Raw genomic sequence first — 18,967 nt, 5'->3', positions numbered from 1 at the left:
AATGATTGATATTTCAAAATAAAATCCCATTTATAAAAAGCATTGGCAATAAAAGAAAATTAAAATAAAAAAAATCAGTTTAACTTAATATAACCACTAGCTATAACTATTTTTCGGTTGTTACACTGCTCTAGCGCATGCGGCCTAGCCGCATAACCGAGGACAAGGATCCGAAGCGGCGTAAAGCCGCTGAGGATCCGCCGGACGAGGTGGCCGCCGACCCGCCGTCGGAAGCGGCGGCCTCTCGCAAGAAAACCTGTGATCCACTAGTTTGCCCGGATTACTCAAACATAGGGGCTTTTTTTTAGTTTAAGTCCGACGGAGCGGAGCGATGTCGGACAGCACTTGACATAAAGCGATGTGGCGTAGCCACATTAGGCGTCGCTTTCACTTATTTCGACGTCAACATTTCATAAGGCATTATCAACAAATTGCTGCTTTTGTAAACGTCAACTGCAAAAATAAAATTTAAATTTTATTTTTCTATTTATCAATAAAAGTATGTATTATTAATTTTGCAACGCAATCTATCGTAAAATTAAGTATTTCACATAAACTTAAAATATTGATTTATATTTGCATTTAGATTTGCGAATAAATGGTTTAGTACCTTTTGAAACGACACTCGTCTCTTGAGCCCTGCTGTAAAAGCCTTTTCGGCGTGTCTTTGTTCATATACCCTACCAATAGTCCTTTTTTTTACAGCAAAATAACATGTGACGTTTGTTTTTAGTTCCAATCCGTGGTCTGATTTGTTTTTAATGCCTTTTTATTTTCATTCCGTCATTTATTGAATAAATTTTAATATTTCTATATGGATTGTGTATTATTTTAAATGTTTTTCAGGCAGTAGATGCACAAACAGCAAGGTAAGACTGATTTTATGTGCATTTTCGTATTTGTACATATATACGTTTACTTACAGAATTAAAAATGCATTGCAAATGCCAGTTTTTTCTTTACGATAACCAGCTTTGATAGTACTCGAACAATATGTCCTTAATCTTAGCTGATTTACTGCTATATGGAGTGTATACTCGGCGAATTTTTAAGCTCCCAAACGAAAATCAATGGTATGAGATAAGTAACGAGATATGGAAACGGAAACCTTTGTTACCAACAAAACACGAGTTGAATTCGATCGTGCTACAACGGCAGTATGAACAAAATTAGTGATTACTAGAGTATATTGTAGTGCACTTTGTATTGTGATAGTCACCTGAGGTTTTAACTACATACCCGTGTGCATACCTAATATGGTCAGTGTTAAGTCAGACCGGACTAAATGACATTGTATTCATTTAGAGAAAACGAGTTTAAAGTTTGAATCGCAGCATCCTTTATGTTATAATTTGAAATGAATTTTTGCAATATTTCTTGTATATTGTAACATTTTAAATCTGGTAAAAGTCCAATGTAGATGAAGGAATTCTTTATCCGGTGCTATCATCTCATTTTTTTAAAGATTTTGAGACAGTCCGGTCTGACTTAACACCGACCATACATTAGTGTTTCTCGTAGTCCTGGCAGAATATTTCATCACTACCATTAGTTAGTTATGTTCGGCGCATGATGGGATATGGGATTGTTGTACATAAAAGCAATTAAATCAAGTGATATGTTGTAGTAAAAGTTTATTTTTTTTCGGGATGTTATTGCTGGGTTCGGGAATTCAATAATCGTCCTCGACATTGGGATCCATGTCCGCGTCGAAAATGAATTCTTGCTCTGGCTCTTTTTGTTTTCGGCCTCGTTTTGACGTGGTGATATTTTTTAACATGGTTTCGTAGTAGTCTTTGTTAGTGACATAACTCATCAGGTCTCGGAGATCATTCAGTTTAGCTTGTTGCAGCTTAAGCGGTTGCTCGTCGATCCGTTCCAGCATTGGAATTGGTATATTTTCGAGATCCCGTTTATTTGCTACTGTAAATGTAGCGTATTGTTGATCGTAATGATCAATTTTAAAGCCTACTACTCCCGGATCTGACGATCGATATTGGAACGATACGATGGGCTTAAATTTGAAATGTTTATTATTGTCGTCATGTGTCGGGCGTTTGTAGCGTGTCGTCAGTTTTTTTAGTGCGTAGAATTGAGACTGGTCTAGTTCAATTACATGGAATGGATTCGTCGCTCTCACCTGAGCGATAAATACCGCCCAGTCTCGAGGGATTTCAATGTCGATAGTTGTGGTTTTCTTCGCCTTCTCGATGGCAGCTTGCACGGAGTCCACCTCCATGTGGCTGTGACCGGATACCATGAAATTATGATGAATGACGATATCCAGCCCTGCCGGTCGCATGGATTCCACGAAGAAGCTTAACGTCATGCATATAATAAAATTATGATTTTGTCCGCTACACCTGTCTGAATACAAATTTATAATACGTATATCAGGATGCTCTCGAAGCAGAGCCTGCAGAAAGTGTAACAAGCATGAACCGATCTCCTGGGCGCCGCGGCGAGCGATTGTTTCATCCCAAATAAAACATTTAACATTATTAGTACCGTTTATAGTGTAGAAAACAGTAAGATTGTATGTATATAATTGCCGTTTATAAAACGCAACTCCGCATCTTAAAAACGGTGTTGCCAGGCATTTTTGGAGATCAAAGCTCGCTGTGCAAACCGATTTGCATTTTTTAGCTTCTGCAACGTTCTCCTTTTTCTTGCTATAAACGTATTGTGCAGCTTCTTGGTGTTTCTTTTGGGCTTGCTGGATATCATCTTTCGCGTTTGCATCAGGTGCTGTCTTCATAGTAATTTTGAATCGATCACATTCATTACAACAATCTTTCTGAGGTTTTTTAAATTTTAGATTGAATGAACGGAATATCAAACGATACGTATTATAGTGGACTATTTGTTGGCCATCTGCCTTGCATTTGGCCACATACAAATCGAACATTTTTCGAATGTTCAAATCAGATGACAAATACATCTGACTGCTTGATTCGCGGCAATAGTGTGATCGATAGGATGGAAATGATTTGATGTGTTCTTCGATGTAATGACGTGTTTCCTGGCCTATCGTTATATGGCTTGAAAACTCCGATCTCTTGTCTTCAGCGCAAATTCCCGAACCTCTTACCAGCTTTTGAGCTAGAACTCTGGCCTTCTTCTCTTTAATGTCGAATGTTGAGAGGAACATTTTCTTACAAATACGTACTCTTCCTCCGACACCGGGTAAAAAATAATTAAAGGTGAATTTTCTTTGTGAGTTCAAAACCTAAAAGCCAACGGAATTGGTAATATTAATACTACATATATTGAATTGCAATTTGCTCACTCGATGCTTGGCCGCATATTTTATATCGATATGCGAACTGAGGAACTGGTTTTGGCCTGATGATTTTAGCTGGAGCAAGCTTTTTAGCATTTTCTCGCGCATATCAGCGTTGTACTTCAAATGACAGGCCATTTTCGAACATTCGCACGGCGCTTTGATGCTTCGAGCTGGTGCTTTCTTGCCATTAGAACGAGTATACTCCAATCCCCGCTCTTTCAGATCTTTATTCTTTGAATTTGAATCTCTTTTCTTGCTGGATGGCGCCTCGAATTCTTTGAATCCTAAACCTAGTTCCTCTGTAAAAAATAATAAAATATTGTATATTTTTGTTAATTTCGTTTCCTTCCATACAAACCTTCATCAGAGATATCAGTGGAATCAGTTTCATTTATCAATGTTTCGTGATGGTAAGATTGGAAATATTCAAAAAGCGAAAAATCGTTCAACAGCGTGGCGTCTCCTGCCTCATCGCCGTCTTCACTGTTATTTGAGTCTGCATCACAAATGTCGCCTCTATTGTCACCGAGTTGAGACATATCTGCTGTGCTCACTAACTCGAGCCCTTCTGTTGTTAAAGATGGCGGTTCATTATTATGTTTACTAAATGTAATTAAAGCATCAGAACCCTTGGAATCCGATGTATTTTCGTCGGCTTGTGTGTCTTTGCTAATTTTAAGCGGCATTGAAGATTGGCCTGTAGCGGGGGTTACTAAATGATCATTGTAAGGACGCATGTTAGATAACGGGTTACGATGTGATGATTTTAAGCTAGAATGATTGGACAGCACCCCGTGGTGAATACGTCGACTTGAGAATGGATCACTACGATTGTAACTCGAAGTTTGACCTGTTGGGGGCGTAATCATAGGATCGATGGTACTACGTAAGCTGGCTAACGAGTCACTGCGTGAAGACCTCGACGCAGAACGATTGAATAGCAAGGTATCCCGAAAGCGTTCTGTTGAAGAAAACGGCTCAAAACGCTTACGACGAGAAGTTTGCAATACTCGATGTTTTAAAGACCGATTGGGTAAAGTCTCTTCGTGATTGTGATCATCAAACGATGGTCGGAAGTTATTGCGACGACTACGACAAAGACGGTGTTCCATTGGCTTAGCAAATGACGCAACAGCGCGAGGACTATCGTCTGTTGGTGAACGAAAACTATCTGAGCGAGATGGTCCATTCCAGGTAGAAAGTGTGCTGCTGATAGAGCGGTTCAACAACGATTCACCGTGCAGGCTTTCTGGTACACTTATACGATCACGACGAGGAGTACTAAGCAATTGGTTTGCCATATGCTCTTCATAAGATCGCAAGCCGAACGGTACATCATTTGAACTTCGTTTAGCAGTACGAAGGTATTGTTCGTCCATTGTTCGAATTAGTCGCGATTCATTGTATGTACGTTCGCTGCGATGAGCACGAAACTGCTGATAATCAATGGTGTGAATTAACAAAGTCTCATTATAGGATTGTTCGCTTTCTCGTTCTGATTGACGCAAAAATTGACGATTATTTGGAGTTGACGAAACTACATTCGCAAACGAAATGCCTATATTATTGTTTGTCCTGTCCGTGAAATTTTCCGGTGCATTCGATAGATTGGAACAATTTTCGATCTCCTCATAGAGCGCAACGGATGGATTGGAAAATACAACACCAGTTTCTGTTTCCTCCTTACTGATCAACGCTGCTGCATCTGAAAGAAACTATTACTATATCGTTGTAATATAGTATTTTATAAAATTATATACCAAGCAGCAAATCGAAACCATTTGAAACTTCCATTTCTATGATCAATGTAAAACAATTTTTTTATGAGATGAGAAATTACTACTGTGAACAGCTTTCCATAAGTTGTTTAAATGAAAAAAAAACAAAATGGTAGAAATGCAAACGCAGCAGAAATTGCCTCAGGAAGTTGAAAAGGCCTTTTACAGAAGAATGGCATATAGTCTCCTCCACGCATTTAAAATAAACAAGCATATAGGGCAATTTGAAATTGCGGACATGTTGAAAATAATAAAAATAATAGATTTTTTAGGCTTTTACTGTTAGAACATGCCCTTCTAGCCCAAAGAAACCTATACGAAGTGAGTTATTAGTTCAAATATGGTCAATATATCCGATTAAAAATTAAAAGGGCTTATGAACACGAATGTTTTGTTTGCTCATTTTAGTATATCCTCCCTTATTTTTTATATGGAAGTGAAAGGTCATATAAACCAAATAAGTGAAAGACTGATATTTTGTAGATGTGACCTTTCGAAAATCACTTTTTATTACAAGAAGTTCAGAATAAGTCTCAACTTTATTTTGGATGCAGTGATAGCTGTGTTAGTATTCATTTCAAGCATGAACTTTTTGTATTTGTTTATATTTTGCTTATATGCCCTTATTAAATGTTCTCGTCGAATTTGTTCCATTACAGCAACGAGAAAGGTGTTGTAAATATTCTAAACATTATTATTGTAAGTTTTAAAAAATCGTAAAAAGTCCCCCTTCATTGAAAGTTTTCAGTTAGAACCGCAATACATATTTATCATTCTCTTTGGTTTATTCGGCCTAATGACCCATTCGGCCCACTGACCCATTCGGCCTAATGACCCATTCGGCCTAATGACCCATTCGGCCTAATGACCCATTCGGCCTAATGACCCGTTCGGCCAAATGGCCTTCGGCCTAATGACCCTTTCGGCCTAATGGCAGTCGGCCTAACGGCATTCGGCCGAACGACATTCGGCCTACCGGCTTTCGGCCTAATGACCCAGCACCGTATTAACATTGCCCATAGGTCTATTCATCGATTTTTTAGCAAAAGTTTTCCTTAAGTATTCGACTATTAATACATCCACCGTACTTGAGATAATTGAATAAAATTTTACACACTTAGAAAATGATGTTTAAACTGTCATTTGAACATATATTTCTGGATTATTTGTTTTAATAGCAGTATTTTATGAACATTTGTAATAAACAATTGAAAATATTTTCGTGTTCTCAGCGCTATAGCGCCATTTAACACATTTCGATAAAAACGATTTTTTAAAGTTTGGGATTGAATATCGTTAAACTAAATAATAATATAAACAATTCAGTGAATACAACTGATGCTTCTATCTATTCTGTATTAATCTCTCAAATATTACGAAGATCGCTTGACGATGTTACGAGCTTTTACTAAAAACAAGTGTCATAGGTCTATTGATGACAAAATTTGTATGACGTGACGTTCCATAGAAAAAAATCATCAATTTTTATCTTTCATTCATATATTTGGCTTCATTTGGTCTATAAACAATCGGTCAGATGCATTTCGAAGGAAATGAGTCAGTGTATCTATAAAAATAGTTATTATTGGTTACAGTGTTGCCAAATATGCTATATTTCCAGTTAAAAATTTAAACTACATTTTTCTCACAATGCGTGCATTTTTGTTCTGAAAATTATTATGCCATTGTGTTTCTCGGATAGTTTTACACATAAAAACATCTTAAACATCAAGATAACTTGAGTCAGCCTATTTGCTGACATGGTTGGTATTACTAGCAGATAGTTTTTGAGTAGGTAGAGAATTTTTACCTAATGTTTCAAAGGTTTTCTTCCATTTAATTCCACTATGTTTTGCCTTTCTCATATAGAAAGGTTATGCAATCACTCTGAAAAACGTCAACCTAATCCCGGCCCGGAGGGCCGAGTGTCATATCCCATTCGACTCAGTTCATCGAGATCGGAAAAAGTCTGTATGTGTGTGTATGTATGTGTGTGTATGTATGTGTGTATGTGTCAAATAATGTCACTCATTTTTCTCAGAGATGGCTGGACCGATTTGCCCAAACTTAGTCTCAAATGAAGGTGCAACCTTCTCATCGGCTTCTATTGAATTTTGGATCGATCTGAACTCTGGTTCCGGAATTACGGGTTTCAGAGTGCGGCCACACAGAAATTTCTCATATAAACTATAGGAAAAATTAAAAATAGAATTTTTATTTTTGATGCTAAATATGTTCAAGGTGCATGAAACGTCGAGATTTAATGCAAACTCGAAAAAAAATTTGACGACTATTCACTTTTTTGGATTTTGGCACATTTTTGCCTTTCTCATATAGAAAGGTTATGCAATCACTCTGAAAAACGTCAACCTAATCCCGGCCCGGAGGGCCGAGTGTCATCCCATTCGACTCAGTTCGTCGAGATCGGAAAAAGTCTGTATGTGTGTGTATATGTATGTGTGTGTGTATGTGCGTATGTGTCAAATAAAGTCAGTCATTTTTCTCAGAGATGGCTGGACCGATTTGCCCAAACTTAGTCTCAAATGAAAGGTGCAACCTTCCCATCGGCTGCTATTGAATTTTGGATCGATCGGAATTCTGGTTCCGAAATTACGGGTTTCAGAGTGCGGCCACACAGAAATTTCTTATATAAACTATAGGAAAAATTAAAAATAGAATTTTTATTTTTCATGCTAAATGTGTTCAAGGTGCATGAAACGTCGAGATTTAATGCAAACTCGAAAAAAAATTTGACGACTATTCACTTTTTTCGATTTTGGCGCATTTTTGCCTTTCTCATATAGAAAGGTTATGCAATCACTCTGAAAAACGTCAACCTAATCCCGGCCCGGAGGGCCGAGTGTCATATCTCATTCGACTCAGTTCGTCGAGATCGGAAAAAGTCTGTATGTGTGTGTATGTATGTGTGTATGTGTCAAATCATGTCACTCATTTTTCTCAGAGATGGCTGGACCGATTTGCCCAAACTTAGTCTCAAATGAAAGGTGCAACCTTCCACACGGCTGCTATTGAATTTTGGATCGATCGGAATTCTGGTTCCGGAATTACGGGTTTCAGAGTGCGGCCACACAGAAATTTCTCATATAAACTATAGGAAAAATTAAAAATAGAATTTTTATTTTTGATGCTAAATGTGTTCAAGGTGCATGAAACGTAAAGATTTAATGCAAACTCGAAAAAAAATTGACGACTATTCACTTTTTTGGATTTTGGCACATTTTAGCCTTTCTCATATAGAAAGGTTATGCAATCACTCTGAAAAAAATCAACCTAATCCCGGCCCGGAGGGCCGAGTGTCATATCCCATTCGACTCAGTTCGTCGAGATCGGAAAAAGTCTGTATGTGTGTGTATGTGTGTATGTATGTGTGTGTATGTATGTATGTGCGTATGTGTCAAATAATGTCACTCATTTTTCTCAGAGATGGCTGGACCGATTTGCCCAAACTTAATCTCAAATTAAAGGTGCAACCTTCCCATGGGCTGCTATTGAATTTTGGATCGATCGGAATTCTAGTTCGGAATTACGGGTTTCAGAGTGCGGCCACACAGAAATTTTGCCTTTCTCATATAGAAAGGTTATGCAATCACTCTGAAAAACGTCAACCTAATCCCGGCCAAATTTTTTTTTTCAACTCGCATAAGGTTTTTGGATTTTAACAGGGGCGTAGTTGATGGTTTACGGAGAGGGGTTACACCCCCCCTCTACTGTTCACTCCCCTCCTTTAAAAATCGCCTTAAATCAGCCCTCGGACCACCACCCCATCCAGCCCTCATACCCCTCCCTTTCAACCCCATCATCTTTAAACCACCACTATATCACAAAGCATACCAATTTAAGCTGGGGAGTCGTTCGTTCATGGGACTTTCGTCCTCCTCACATACCTACCCCCGCATGACAAAATGAGTTAGCAAGCAGATAACATTGATCTAATGCTGATTAGGCTAATGGAGTATGATATTTTTTTGTTTCAAGTGTTTCACCGTCGACACGTAGCTCATCAAGTTCGTGGCTGGCATGCCATTGTGTATAAGTGCAAAGTGTACTAAGAATGTAATGGACATTTCCACAATTATGTTGTTAGCCTCCGTGTCATAGTTTAGAGAAATGAGAAAGGCACAATTGCACCGCTAGGTGGATTAAAACAGGTTTTTATAGTTAAATGCACTTGCACTTCACTATTTAACAGATACCGGTATTTCGATTACTGCTTGTTATCTTCTTCAGTGTTTATTATCAGTCTATACAAACACTTAAGAAGATTACAAGTAGTAATCGAAATACCGGTATCTGTTAAATAGTGAAGTGCATTTAACTATAAATACATAGTGGAATTAAATGGAAGAAAACCTTTGAAAGATTACGTAGGGTGTTGAGCCCATTTTCGGCATATTTCTATTATCACCCTACCCATTTGAAGCCGTTGGTTAGAGCAGTGTCTGCCACCTTTGTTCAACGCATTGAGTCAAATGGTAGCGCAACAATAGGGGCACTCGATTCGAGTTTTCATTGCGCTCAAACACGCGAATTTCACTGTTTTCAGCGCATTTGTGTTATTATGTTGGTTCTTTACAACGAAGCAAAGCTGTTGATGTCAATTTTTTCGCATTCTATTGATTGTAGGCCGAGAAATTAATGAATTAATGAGGCACCCTGCTTAGTATGGTGAAAATAGGCACTTTACCCTATATTCCACTAAGACCTCCGTTCGCGTATATATTGTGAATTTTTACCTGTATTTCGGGTTTATTTCAATCGTTGTTGTAGCAAGCAAGTTGAAGAAATAGGTAAATTTTGCTTTTGCTGGTACTATACGTTCGTACGTTCGAATATATTACATAATCAAGTAATGTGAGCCAAACCGGCTTGAACCTTCGTTCGAATTGGTCAGAAATCTTGATAGCTCCTGGTTTACATAGAGTTTTTCAACAGCAACAGTCCTTCTCAAGGCTATCTAGATTTTCGCTCGATCAGTCTTTCTCAAGACTACCCGAGCAAATACTCATGGGTTCAAACACCACATAGCCCCTTGAAAAGACCTTAAATATGGTCCGTGCCTAAATTCACAACCATCAAGACACCATAAAATGGTCTCAATAACCCATAAATACACCAACATATGGTATTTTATATGGGATCTACCGGACCATGGTGATGGTGTTTTCATGGGTTTAACCCATTTCGAACACCCATGTCAAACCCCATGAGCATGGGGGTATTATGGGCTATTCGTTTGTTCGGGTACCTATATTTTTACGACAATTCTAGAGAAAATTTTCAATTGGACGTAAGTAACATTGAGAGCCTCTCTTTGTTTACTTTCTCTTTCGTTTATTACGACGTCATCACAACACTTTGTACTAAATTTCCAGTACATATCGAAAACCGACGGTTTTTACTACAATATTATGCAAAGAGTGGAGTAGTAAACGTTGAAATGGCCGAGTAATTAACAGAAGAGAAAGACCTCAAAGAGAATCTCTCTTTGCTACTTACGTCCTATTGAAAATTTTCTCTAGAATTAGTCTTTCTCAAGACTACCTACTTTTTCTACTCAATCAGTCTTTTTCAAGACTAAAACATTTTTCAAGAACAATTCAGCCTAAAGAAATATTTAATATTAAATTAAAGCTAAACGGAAAAAGGGTATCTTCTCCATCCGAAAATTCAATTGACTGCAGCAATTCATTCGATGTTTTATCCGAATGTGAAGGTGATGAAATTTCTAAATTTCCTCGCATTGTACATAATGCTAATAAGAAGAAAACGCAATCACCTCCGCCTATAACAGTGATGATCTCCGACTTCAAAGCCTTTCGAACTGAGCTTTATACGTTCCCTCCAGAAGTGAAAGTCTCTTTTCAGATTGGCCGAAGAGGAGAATGTCGAGTTACAGCGGAGGAACTGATTGGCCACAAACGACTACTCCAGTATCTTACGGAGAAGTTATATAAATTTTATTCACATGATTTCAAGACAGATAGACCATTCAAGGCTGTCTTGATAGGGCTACCACAAGGTCAAAGTTTGGATGAAATATCCAACGAATTGAAAAAAATTACTTGGCTTTTCTCCTTCACAAGTTATTCTTATGTAGAGAAAGGCTAGCGGCGACAACACGCCAGCACACTCTGTAATTATCCAGGAGCTTTATTAAATTTATTTTAACCGTAATAAGGTTAATAATTTGAAAGTATTTGAAAAAGTGCGTTTTATGTTCCACGTGCGAGTAAAGTGGGAACATTATAGTCGACATGGGGGCAGGATACAAAATCTGACCCACTGTCGTAGATGTCAAGGCTTTGGGCACGGCACAAAAAATTGTCATTTGGATTCCAAATATGGTGCTAAATCGCACACGAAAGATACTTGTCCGGTGAAAAAACCACAAAAAGTTTCAAATGTGCTAATTGTAGCGAAAATCTGAAATCTAATTTCTGGGGTTATCCTGTTGGAGAAAAAATATAAATTCTCGTTCTAGACAACAAAACCAACAAATAAAAAATGTACCTACTTCTTCATGTACACTTCAATAAAACACGTCCAAACGTGTTAATCCGATTCAAAATAGATTAACAACTTCTTCTACTTCCATCAAATCATCCTACAATGAAGTGTCATCTTATGCTTCAGTGGCAGGTAACAAGGCCAAAATAACGGCTACCGTTACCAAACTATGATGAGATCAAATCCATCATGAAAAAGTTAAAAATATGAAGGTCCAGGTTATGATGAAATTTTCAACATTCTTCTTAAAAACCTTCCTGAAATCACTATGAGATACTGAGGTCAAAATATTCAACAAGTGTTTTGAATTAGCATACTTCCCTGAAAGATGGAAAAATGCCAAGGTTATTCCTATTTTGAAGCCAGTTAAAAACCCAGCAGAAACATCTAGCTATCGACCAATTAACTCTCTCTTTTATTAGTAAATTATTTGAAAAAATCATACTAACTAGAATAATGTCACATATCAATGAGAATTCTATTTTTCTTCCTGAGCAGTTTGGATTTCGTATTGAACATTCAACTACTCATCAACTTGTGAGAGTAACTAACATGATAAAGGCAAATATCTCAGAGGGCTATTCCATTGGAGTTGCTCTTCGAAAAAGCTTTCGACAGTGTTTGGCACAAAGGATTAATTGCCAAGATGTGGGATTTCAATTTTCCAATTCACATAATAAAGATAATTAAAAATCTACCTACAGGCTGTAAAAAGTTACTTTTCTGTGATGATACTAACATCTCAGCTACCGCTAGGAGTCTTCCTATTATCTGCAGTCGACTGCAATGAAGATTGAATATTTTCAATGATTAGGGGAGACTGAGGAGACTTGATCCCCTTTTTTATTTTTCAGTCCAACTCTGTGGAATGATAAAAAACTATATATTTTTTGTAGTTCTATATTGCTTCTAGGGATGACTAATAATCATAAAAAAATTACGTGGAAATATTATACTGGACATGAGCTATGAGCATTTCTGGAAAACAACAAAAAATGGAAAATTCTTAGGTTAGTGGAGACTCGATCCCTAATTTGGGGACACTTGATTCCTTTATGAAAACGTGTTTAAAAGAGCATGTAGGGTAATAAGCCTATTTTGCCCTGTTTCTACTATCATCCTACCCATCTGATGCCTTGGGTTAGAGCAGCGTCTGCCATCTTTGCTCAACGCATTGACTCAAATGGTATTGCGATAATGGGGGTACTCGATTAGAGATTTTGCTGCGCTCAAACAGAAGATTTTCACCATTCTCAAGACAATTTTGTTATTATATTGGCTCTTAATAAGAGGCGAATGACCTTAACGTTAAAACCTCTATAATCGAAATAAAAAATGGACCTTAATAACAAATCAAAGAAGCTGAAATAATAAATTTATTATTGTAATAATGTGGTACCCTTCTTAATAGGGCAAAAACGGGTACATCACCCCATTCAATTTTATAAATGGATTGTAGTATTGATTAAATTGTTATGATTAGATATTGTTATTTTTGTTACTACATATTACGCATCTCTCACCTGATTTTTTTACGAATTCCCCAAATCTCCGCGTAATTATTTGAAAGCTGTCTTTATTATGCTTGAGGAACGTCAAATGTGGGTTGAACGGTTGTTACGTATACTGAAGTAAACAATTACAGATGTTTCTTTACGATGAAGCGTTCATTTTTGACATTTTTTATGACAACAATGACTTCAATTGTTCTGGTGTGAATTTGGTTATTTTCAGTGGTGTGTATGAAGTATGGCGAAGGGGATCAAATCTCCACGAATTTGAAGGGATCAAGTGAACCCATAGCATCTATTTCAGCAAACTTTAGTAAAAATATAGTTGTACAAAAGAATCAGCTCAATCATAACGCGTTCATATAATTGACATTCTCCTGTAATTCTGTATGCAAAAGTAGAGTATGCAGTGGGTGATTTTATCAATTTTATAAAAGTTTGAAGATTTAGAAAATAAATCTTCTTCAGTTCTTCTGCGATTTTTTTTTAAAATCGGTAAAAATTCGGTTACACAAAAGTCCAATTTCTTTTTTCTGTGTTAATGAAATTTTTGTTTAGATAAAACTACGCAACTTTATACTATATTCGATTAATGTATTCTGATCCGCCTTTTAGTTACAATGATGGAATCAAGTCTCCCCGGGGATCAAGTCTCCTTAGTGGAAAATTTCCACTAATGCGGCAAAACACAATAGATTGTGTTTCCGCATAAACCAAGAGCTTCTTCTCTTAAACCAAATAATAACCATATTGTTAAATTTAATGGTTTGAATTTAACGTGGTCAGATCAAGTTAAATACTTGGGTATGATTTATGATAAAAAACTCACTTTTAAGGATCACATTGAAGGAATCCAAACAAAATGCAACAAATCATTCGTTGTCGAGCACTCAGTCGAGATAGAAGTCTTTTGTCATCGGTCCGTACACTCTATAGCGACAAATAGTGTTAATCCGCGTTCAAGGTTATTTGCACACTCTACGCCTAGTTGAGGTTTCAGTATTTTTCCCTTCTTTTGTGTTTCTGTTTCTGAGTACCATTAGCCGGTCAGTGACAAGTGAAGTGTTCTTCTAGTAAGCCGTCTGGATACCGTTACCTACACAAGCTAAGTATTAGTTTTCGTTTCCCCTTCATGGTTGTCTTAATAACGTGCACTGGGCAATAGGCCCGTGCAAAATGACTTCCCCTGACGGCGGTTCATCTCAAGGTGAGATGGACGTCGAAATAAAATCGGCTCAAGGCATATCCGAGCTCGGCCACCGGGCCATTTGTGATCTTCTTTCGGACCAAAGAAAAAAAGTGTTTGAATCTGTTGCAGATTTCTCGAGTTCTGACGGATCGGTATTCGGCCGTGACAGAAATCTCGAAAATTCGCCCTGATAAGCTTCGGGTGGTTGTTAACAGTTCAACTCAGGCAAACGATATTGCTGGCTACGAGCCCTTTACGAAGGAGTACAGGGTGTATATTCCAGCTAGCAGGGTTGAAGTCAGTGGGGTCGTTTCTGATTCGAGTCTGAATTGCGAGGACCTGCTAAAATATGGGACTGGCTGTTTCAAAGACCCCATGCTTAAGCCAGTGAAGATACTGGAATGCAAACGTTTGCATTCAGCATCAGTCGCAGCTGACGGCAAGAAAATATACGTCAACTCAGACTCTTATCGGGTGACCTTCGCCGGCTCTGCCCTGCCCAATTACCTCCTCTTTGACAAGGTTCGTCTACCTGTTCGCCTCTTTGTGCCGCGGGTCATGAACTGTACTAATTGCAAACAATTGGGACACACAGCCTCCCATTGTAGCAATAAAGCCCGCTGTGGGAAATGCGGTGGGAATCATGCGGATGATTCCTGTGGTAGAGATGTCGAAAAGTGTCTCTACTGTGGGGGAAACCCACATGATCTCGCTTCATGTCCCGCGTACAAACAGCGCGAGGAAAATCTTAAGCGTTCCCTTCAGGGACGCTCTAAGCGATCTTTTGCAGAAATGCTTAAGATAGCTACGCCACCTGTCTCTACGAACATCTTTACCAACTTGTCTACTGACGAAGGCGACTGTGATGAACCCCAGGAGGGAACATCTTCTGCTGTGCCTAGAAGTAGTAGAAAAAGGAAGAACATTTCCTCTTCCAAGCTTCGTCGTAAAGGCCAGAAGGTGTCTCTTCATGGTCCCCCTAAAATAACTACTCAAGGAAGTACTGGTGCAAAACCGAAGCAAGTCGCTCCCGGTCTCAGTAATCTGAGCTCAGAAAAGGAGTTCCCAGCACTTCCAGGAACATCAAAAACCCCAAGTGTTCCCATATCTCAACCAGAGATAGAAAACAGTGCTGGCTTAATAAATTTCTCTGACATTGTGGACCGTATTCTTACAGCGTTAAACATTTCTGACCCCCTTAAAAGTATCTTGATAAGCTTTCTCCCCGCTGTAAAAACATTCTTGATGCAGTTCACTGCGAAATGGCCCCTTCTTTCAGTGATTGTATCCTTCGACGGCTAATTCATCGAACGAGGTCAAGGATTTAATCACTGTTCTACAGTGGAATTGCAGAAGCATTATCCCGAAAATCGATTCGTTTAAAATCTTACTAAATAATTTGAAATGCGATGCATTTGCCCTATGCGAGACATGGCTCACTTCAGAAATAACCCTACACTTCCACGATTTTAATATTATTCGCTTGGATCGAGAAGACTCTTACGGAGGAGTATTCTTTCAATCGGATCGACCTCCCCTCGACACCAGGCATTGAAGTTGTCGCTTGCCAAACCAGAAGTAAAGGCAAAGATCTTTGCATTGCTTCCACCTACACCCCCCCCCCCCTAGAGCCTCAGTTAGCCACCGACGGCTTTGCGATATTGCGGAACTCCTCCCCGCACCGAGGCTAGTTTTAGGTGACTTCAACTCCCACGGCACGGCATGGGGTTGCCTTCATGACGATAATCGATCTACCCTACTCCATGAGCTTTGCGACAACTTCAATATGACTATTTTGAATACGGGTGAAATGACACGGATTCCTGCCCCTCCAGCGCGACCGAGCACCTTAGATCTGTCCCTCTGCTCGACATCGCTGCGGTTAGATTGCATGTGGAAGGTAGTCTCTGATCCCCACGGCAGCGACCATCTACCAATCGTAATTAATATTGCTAACGGTTCAGGGCCACCGAATACAATCAATGTTTCGTGCGACCTCACACGAAATATTGATTGGAAGAGCTACGCGTACGCGATATCCGACAAAATCGAGTGCACTCAAGAGCTTCCTCCGGAGGAAGAGTACGGGTTCCTGGCTGGCTTGATTCTCGATACCGCGATTCAAGCTCAGACTAAACGCGTACCAGACGCGAATTCACGCGGGCGTCCTCCCAATGCATGGTGGGACAAAGAGTGCTCTGACGTGCACGCGAAGAAGGCCGCTGCGTATAAGACCTTCCGGGACGACGGGCTGCCAGCTAGCTACCGACAGTACGCGATGGCGGAAACGCGCATGAAGAGTTAGATAAAAGCCAAAAAACGTAGCTACTGGCGCCGGTTCGTCGACGGACTAACGAGAGAAACATCGATGAGCACTCTTTGGAGTACGGCCCGGCGCTTACGAAACCGAAACAGTACTAATGAGAGCGTGGAATATTCAAACCGTTGGATATTCGATTTTGCCAAGAAGGTTTGTCCGGATTCCGCCGCGGCACAGAAGATCTACCACGCCGCGTCCCCTCACAATAACGCGAACGAAACACCGTTTTCGATGGTGGAGTTCTCACTTGCTTATCATGTAACAATAAAGCCCCAGGGCCAGACAGAATCAAATTTAACTTGTTAAAGAATCTGCCAGACTCTGCCAAGAGACTCTTGTGGAATTTATTTAATAAGTTTCTTGAGGGCAATATTGTCCCTCATGACTGGAGGCAAGTGAAGGTCATCGCCATTCAAAAACCAGGAAAACTAGCCTCCGACCAGAATTCGTATCGACCGATTGCGATGCTGTCCTGTATCCGAAAGTTGTTCGAGAAAATGACCTTGTTTCGCCTCGACAATTGGGTTGAAGCAAATGGCTTACTGTCAGATACACAATATGGTTTCCGCAAAGGCAAAGGCACGAACGTCTGTCTTGCGTTGCTCTCAACAGAAATTCAAATGGCATATGCTAGCAAAGAGCAGATGGCATCAGTTTTCCTAGATATAAAGGGGGCTTTTGATTCAGTTTCTATCACAATTCTTTCTGAGAAGCTGCACCAGCATGGTCTTTCACCGACTCTAAACAACTTTTTACTAAACTTGCTGTTCGAAAAACATATGCATTTTTCGCATGGTGATTTATCGACATCAAGAATTAGCTACATGGGTCTTCCCCAGGGCTCATGTCTAAGCCCCCTTCTCTAGAACTTTTACGTGAATGACATTGACGAATGTCTTGTCAATTCCTGCACGCTAAGGCAGCTTGCAGATGTCAGCGTGGTTTCTATTACAGGACCCAAAGCCGTCGATCTGCAAGGACCACTGCAAGATACCTTGGACAATTTGTCTGCTTGGGCTCTCCAGCTGAGTATCGAGTTCTCCACGGAGAAAACTGAGCTAGTCGTATTTTCAAGGAAGCGTGAACCAGCGCAACTACAGCTTCAACTAATGGGTCAAACTATTGCTCAGGTTTCAACTTTCAAATATCTCGGGATCTGGTTCGACTCTAAAGGAACCTGGGGATGTCACATTAGGTATCTGAAACAGAAGTGCCAGCAAAGGATCAACTTTCTCCGTACAATAACCGGAACATGGTGGGGTGCCCACTAGGGTGACAGGAAAAAAAATGACCCCTATCGGCCCACCTCTGCGTCGATTCCTAGTCCCACCAGGAGTACTTGCACCAAATTTGAAGCAAATCGGACAAGTCTAACTACCGGACCAACGGGCCTGAAGTTTGTATGGGAATTTTCAACAATTTACATGGAGAAAACCCACCAGCACGCATTTTCGCCGCTAGGTGGCACTGTATGCATCGTATTATCACTGTAAGTGAAAATAAGAAGGATAATTGAATTATCTACAACTTAGTCGAAGACTGCAAGTAAATCCGACTTTGTTAAAAGAAGTTATTAAACTTTTAACGAAGTGATGTCTGAGTCAGTTTTGCATGGGGCCTAATAGTGCATGGTTGTGTATCAGTACTCGATTCACACGAACTAAACATTTTTGTGAAATAATCGTTAGGTTTAGCTCAATGGTATGTTCAGAAGAATTATAGTAAATAATACGAGTCATGCTTTGATTAGAAAATTTTAGTTCCACCTGTTACCGCATAGAGGGCGCCAACACTAACTTTTCAACGGAGAGAGATAGAAATTTGGTGTCTTCTACAAAGTTATAGAACAGGTATTTTTCAGTATTTCTTCTGAACATCTTGATACTCTATCTCTCTTCTATGAAAAGTTAGTAGTGGCGCCCTCTATGCGGTCACAGGTGGAACTAAAAGTTTCTAACCAAAACATAACTCGTATTATTTACTATATTTCTTGTAAACATACTATTCGGCTAAATCTAACCATTATTTCACAAAAATATATAGTTCGCGGGACTCGAGTACTGATACACAACCATGCACTGCTAGGCCCCATGCAAAACTGACTCAGACATCACTTCGTTAAAAGTTTAATAACTTCTTTTAACATAGCCGGATTTACTAGCGGTCTTCGACAAAGTTGTAGATAATTAAAATATCTTTCTTATTTTCACTTACAGTGATAATACGATGGATACAGTACCACCTAGCGGGGAAAATACGAGCTAGTGAGTTTTCTCCATGCAAATTGTTGAAAAATCCAATATAAACTTCAGGCACGTTGGTCCGGTAGTTAGACTTGTCCGATTTGCTTCAAAT

General features: G+C 39.3%; 2 protein-coding genes across 2 annotated transcripts in view; both read right to left on the bottom strand.

The window, feature by feature from the left end:
* The window catches only part of LOC131692818 (solute carrier family 22 member 13), a 1,403,565-nt gene that overhangs the window by 815,997 nt on the left and 568,601 nt on the right, over positions 1 to 18,967 (bottom strand). The gene's annotated exons all lie outside the window — the stretch shown is intronic.
* Positions 2,995 to 4,286, bottom strand: LOC131692819 (uncharacterized). The gene is made up of 2 exons (XM_058980109.1): positions 3,645 to 4,286; positions 2,995 to 3,585 (listed from the first exon to the last, which is right to left on the bottom strand). The coding sequence occupies exons 1-2, from the start codon at positions 4,153 to 4,155 to the stop codon at positions 3,230 to 3,232; spliced, it is 867 nt and encodes a 288-aa protein (XP_058836092.1). The 5' UTR covers positions 4,156 to 4,286; the 3' UTR covers positions 2,995 to 3,229.

The sequence above is a fragment of the Topomyia yanbarensis genome, chromosome 3 (assembly GCF_030247195.1).
Source record: "Topomyia yanbarensis strain Yona2022 chromosome 3, ASM3024719v1, whole genome shotgun sequence".
Lineage (NCBI taxonomy): Eukaryota > Metazoa > Arthropoda > Insecta > Diptera > Culicidae > Topomyia > Topomyia yanbarensis.
This window is presented reverse-complemented; position numbering and strand designations above follow the sequence as displayed.

Coding starts and splice junctions, on each gene's coding strand:
- LOC131692819 (XM_058980109.1), bottom strand. CDS start 4,155: ATGATTACGCCCCCAACAGGTCAAACTTCGAGTTACAATCGTAGTGAT. Junction 3,586..3,644: donor CACTGATATCTCTGATGAAG/GTTTGTATGGAA, acceptor TATTTTTTACAG/AGGAACTAGGTTTAGGATTC.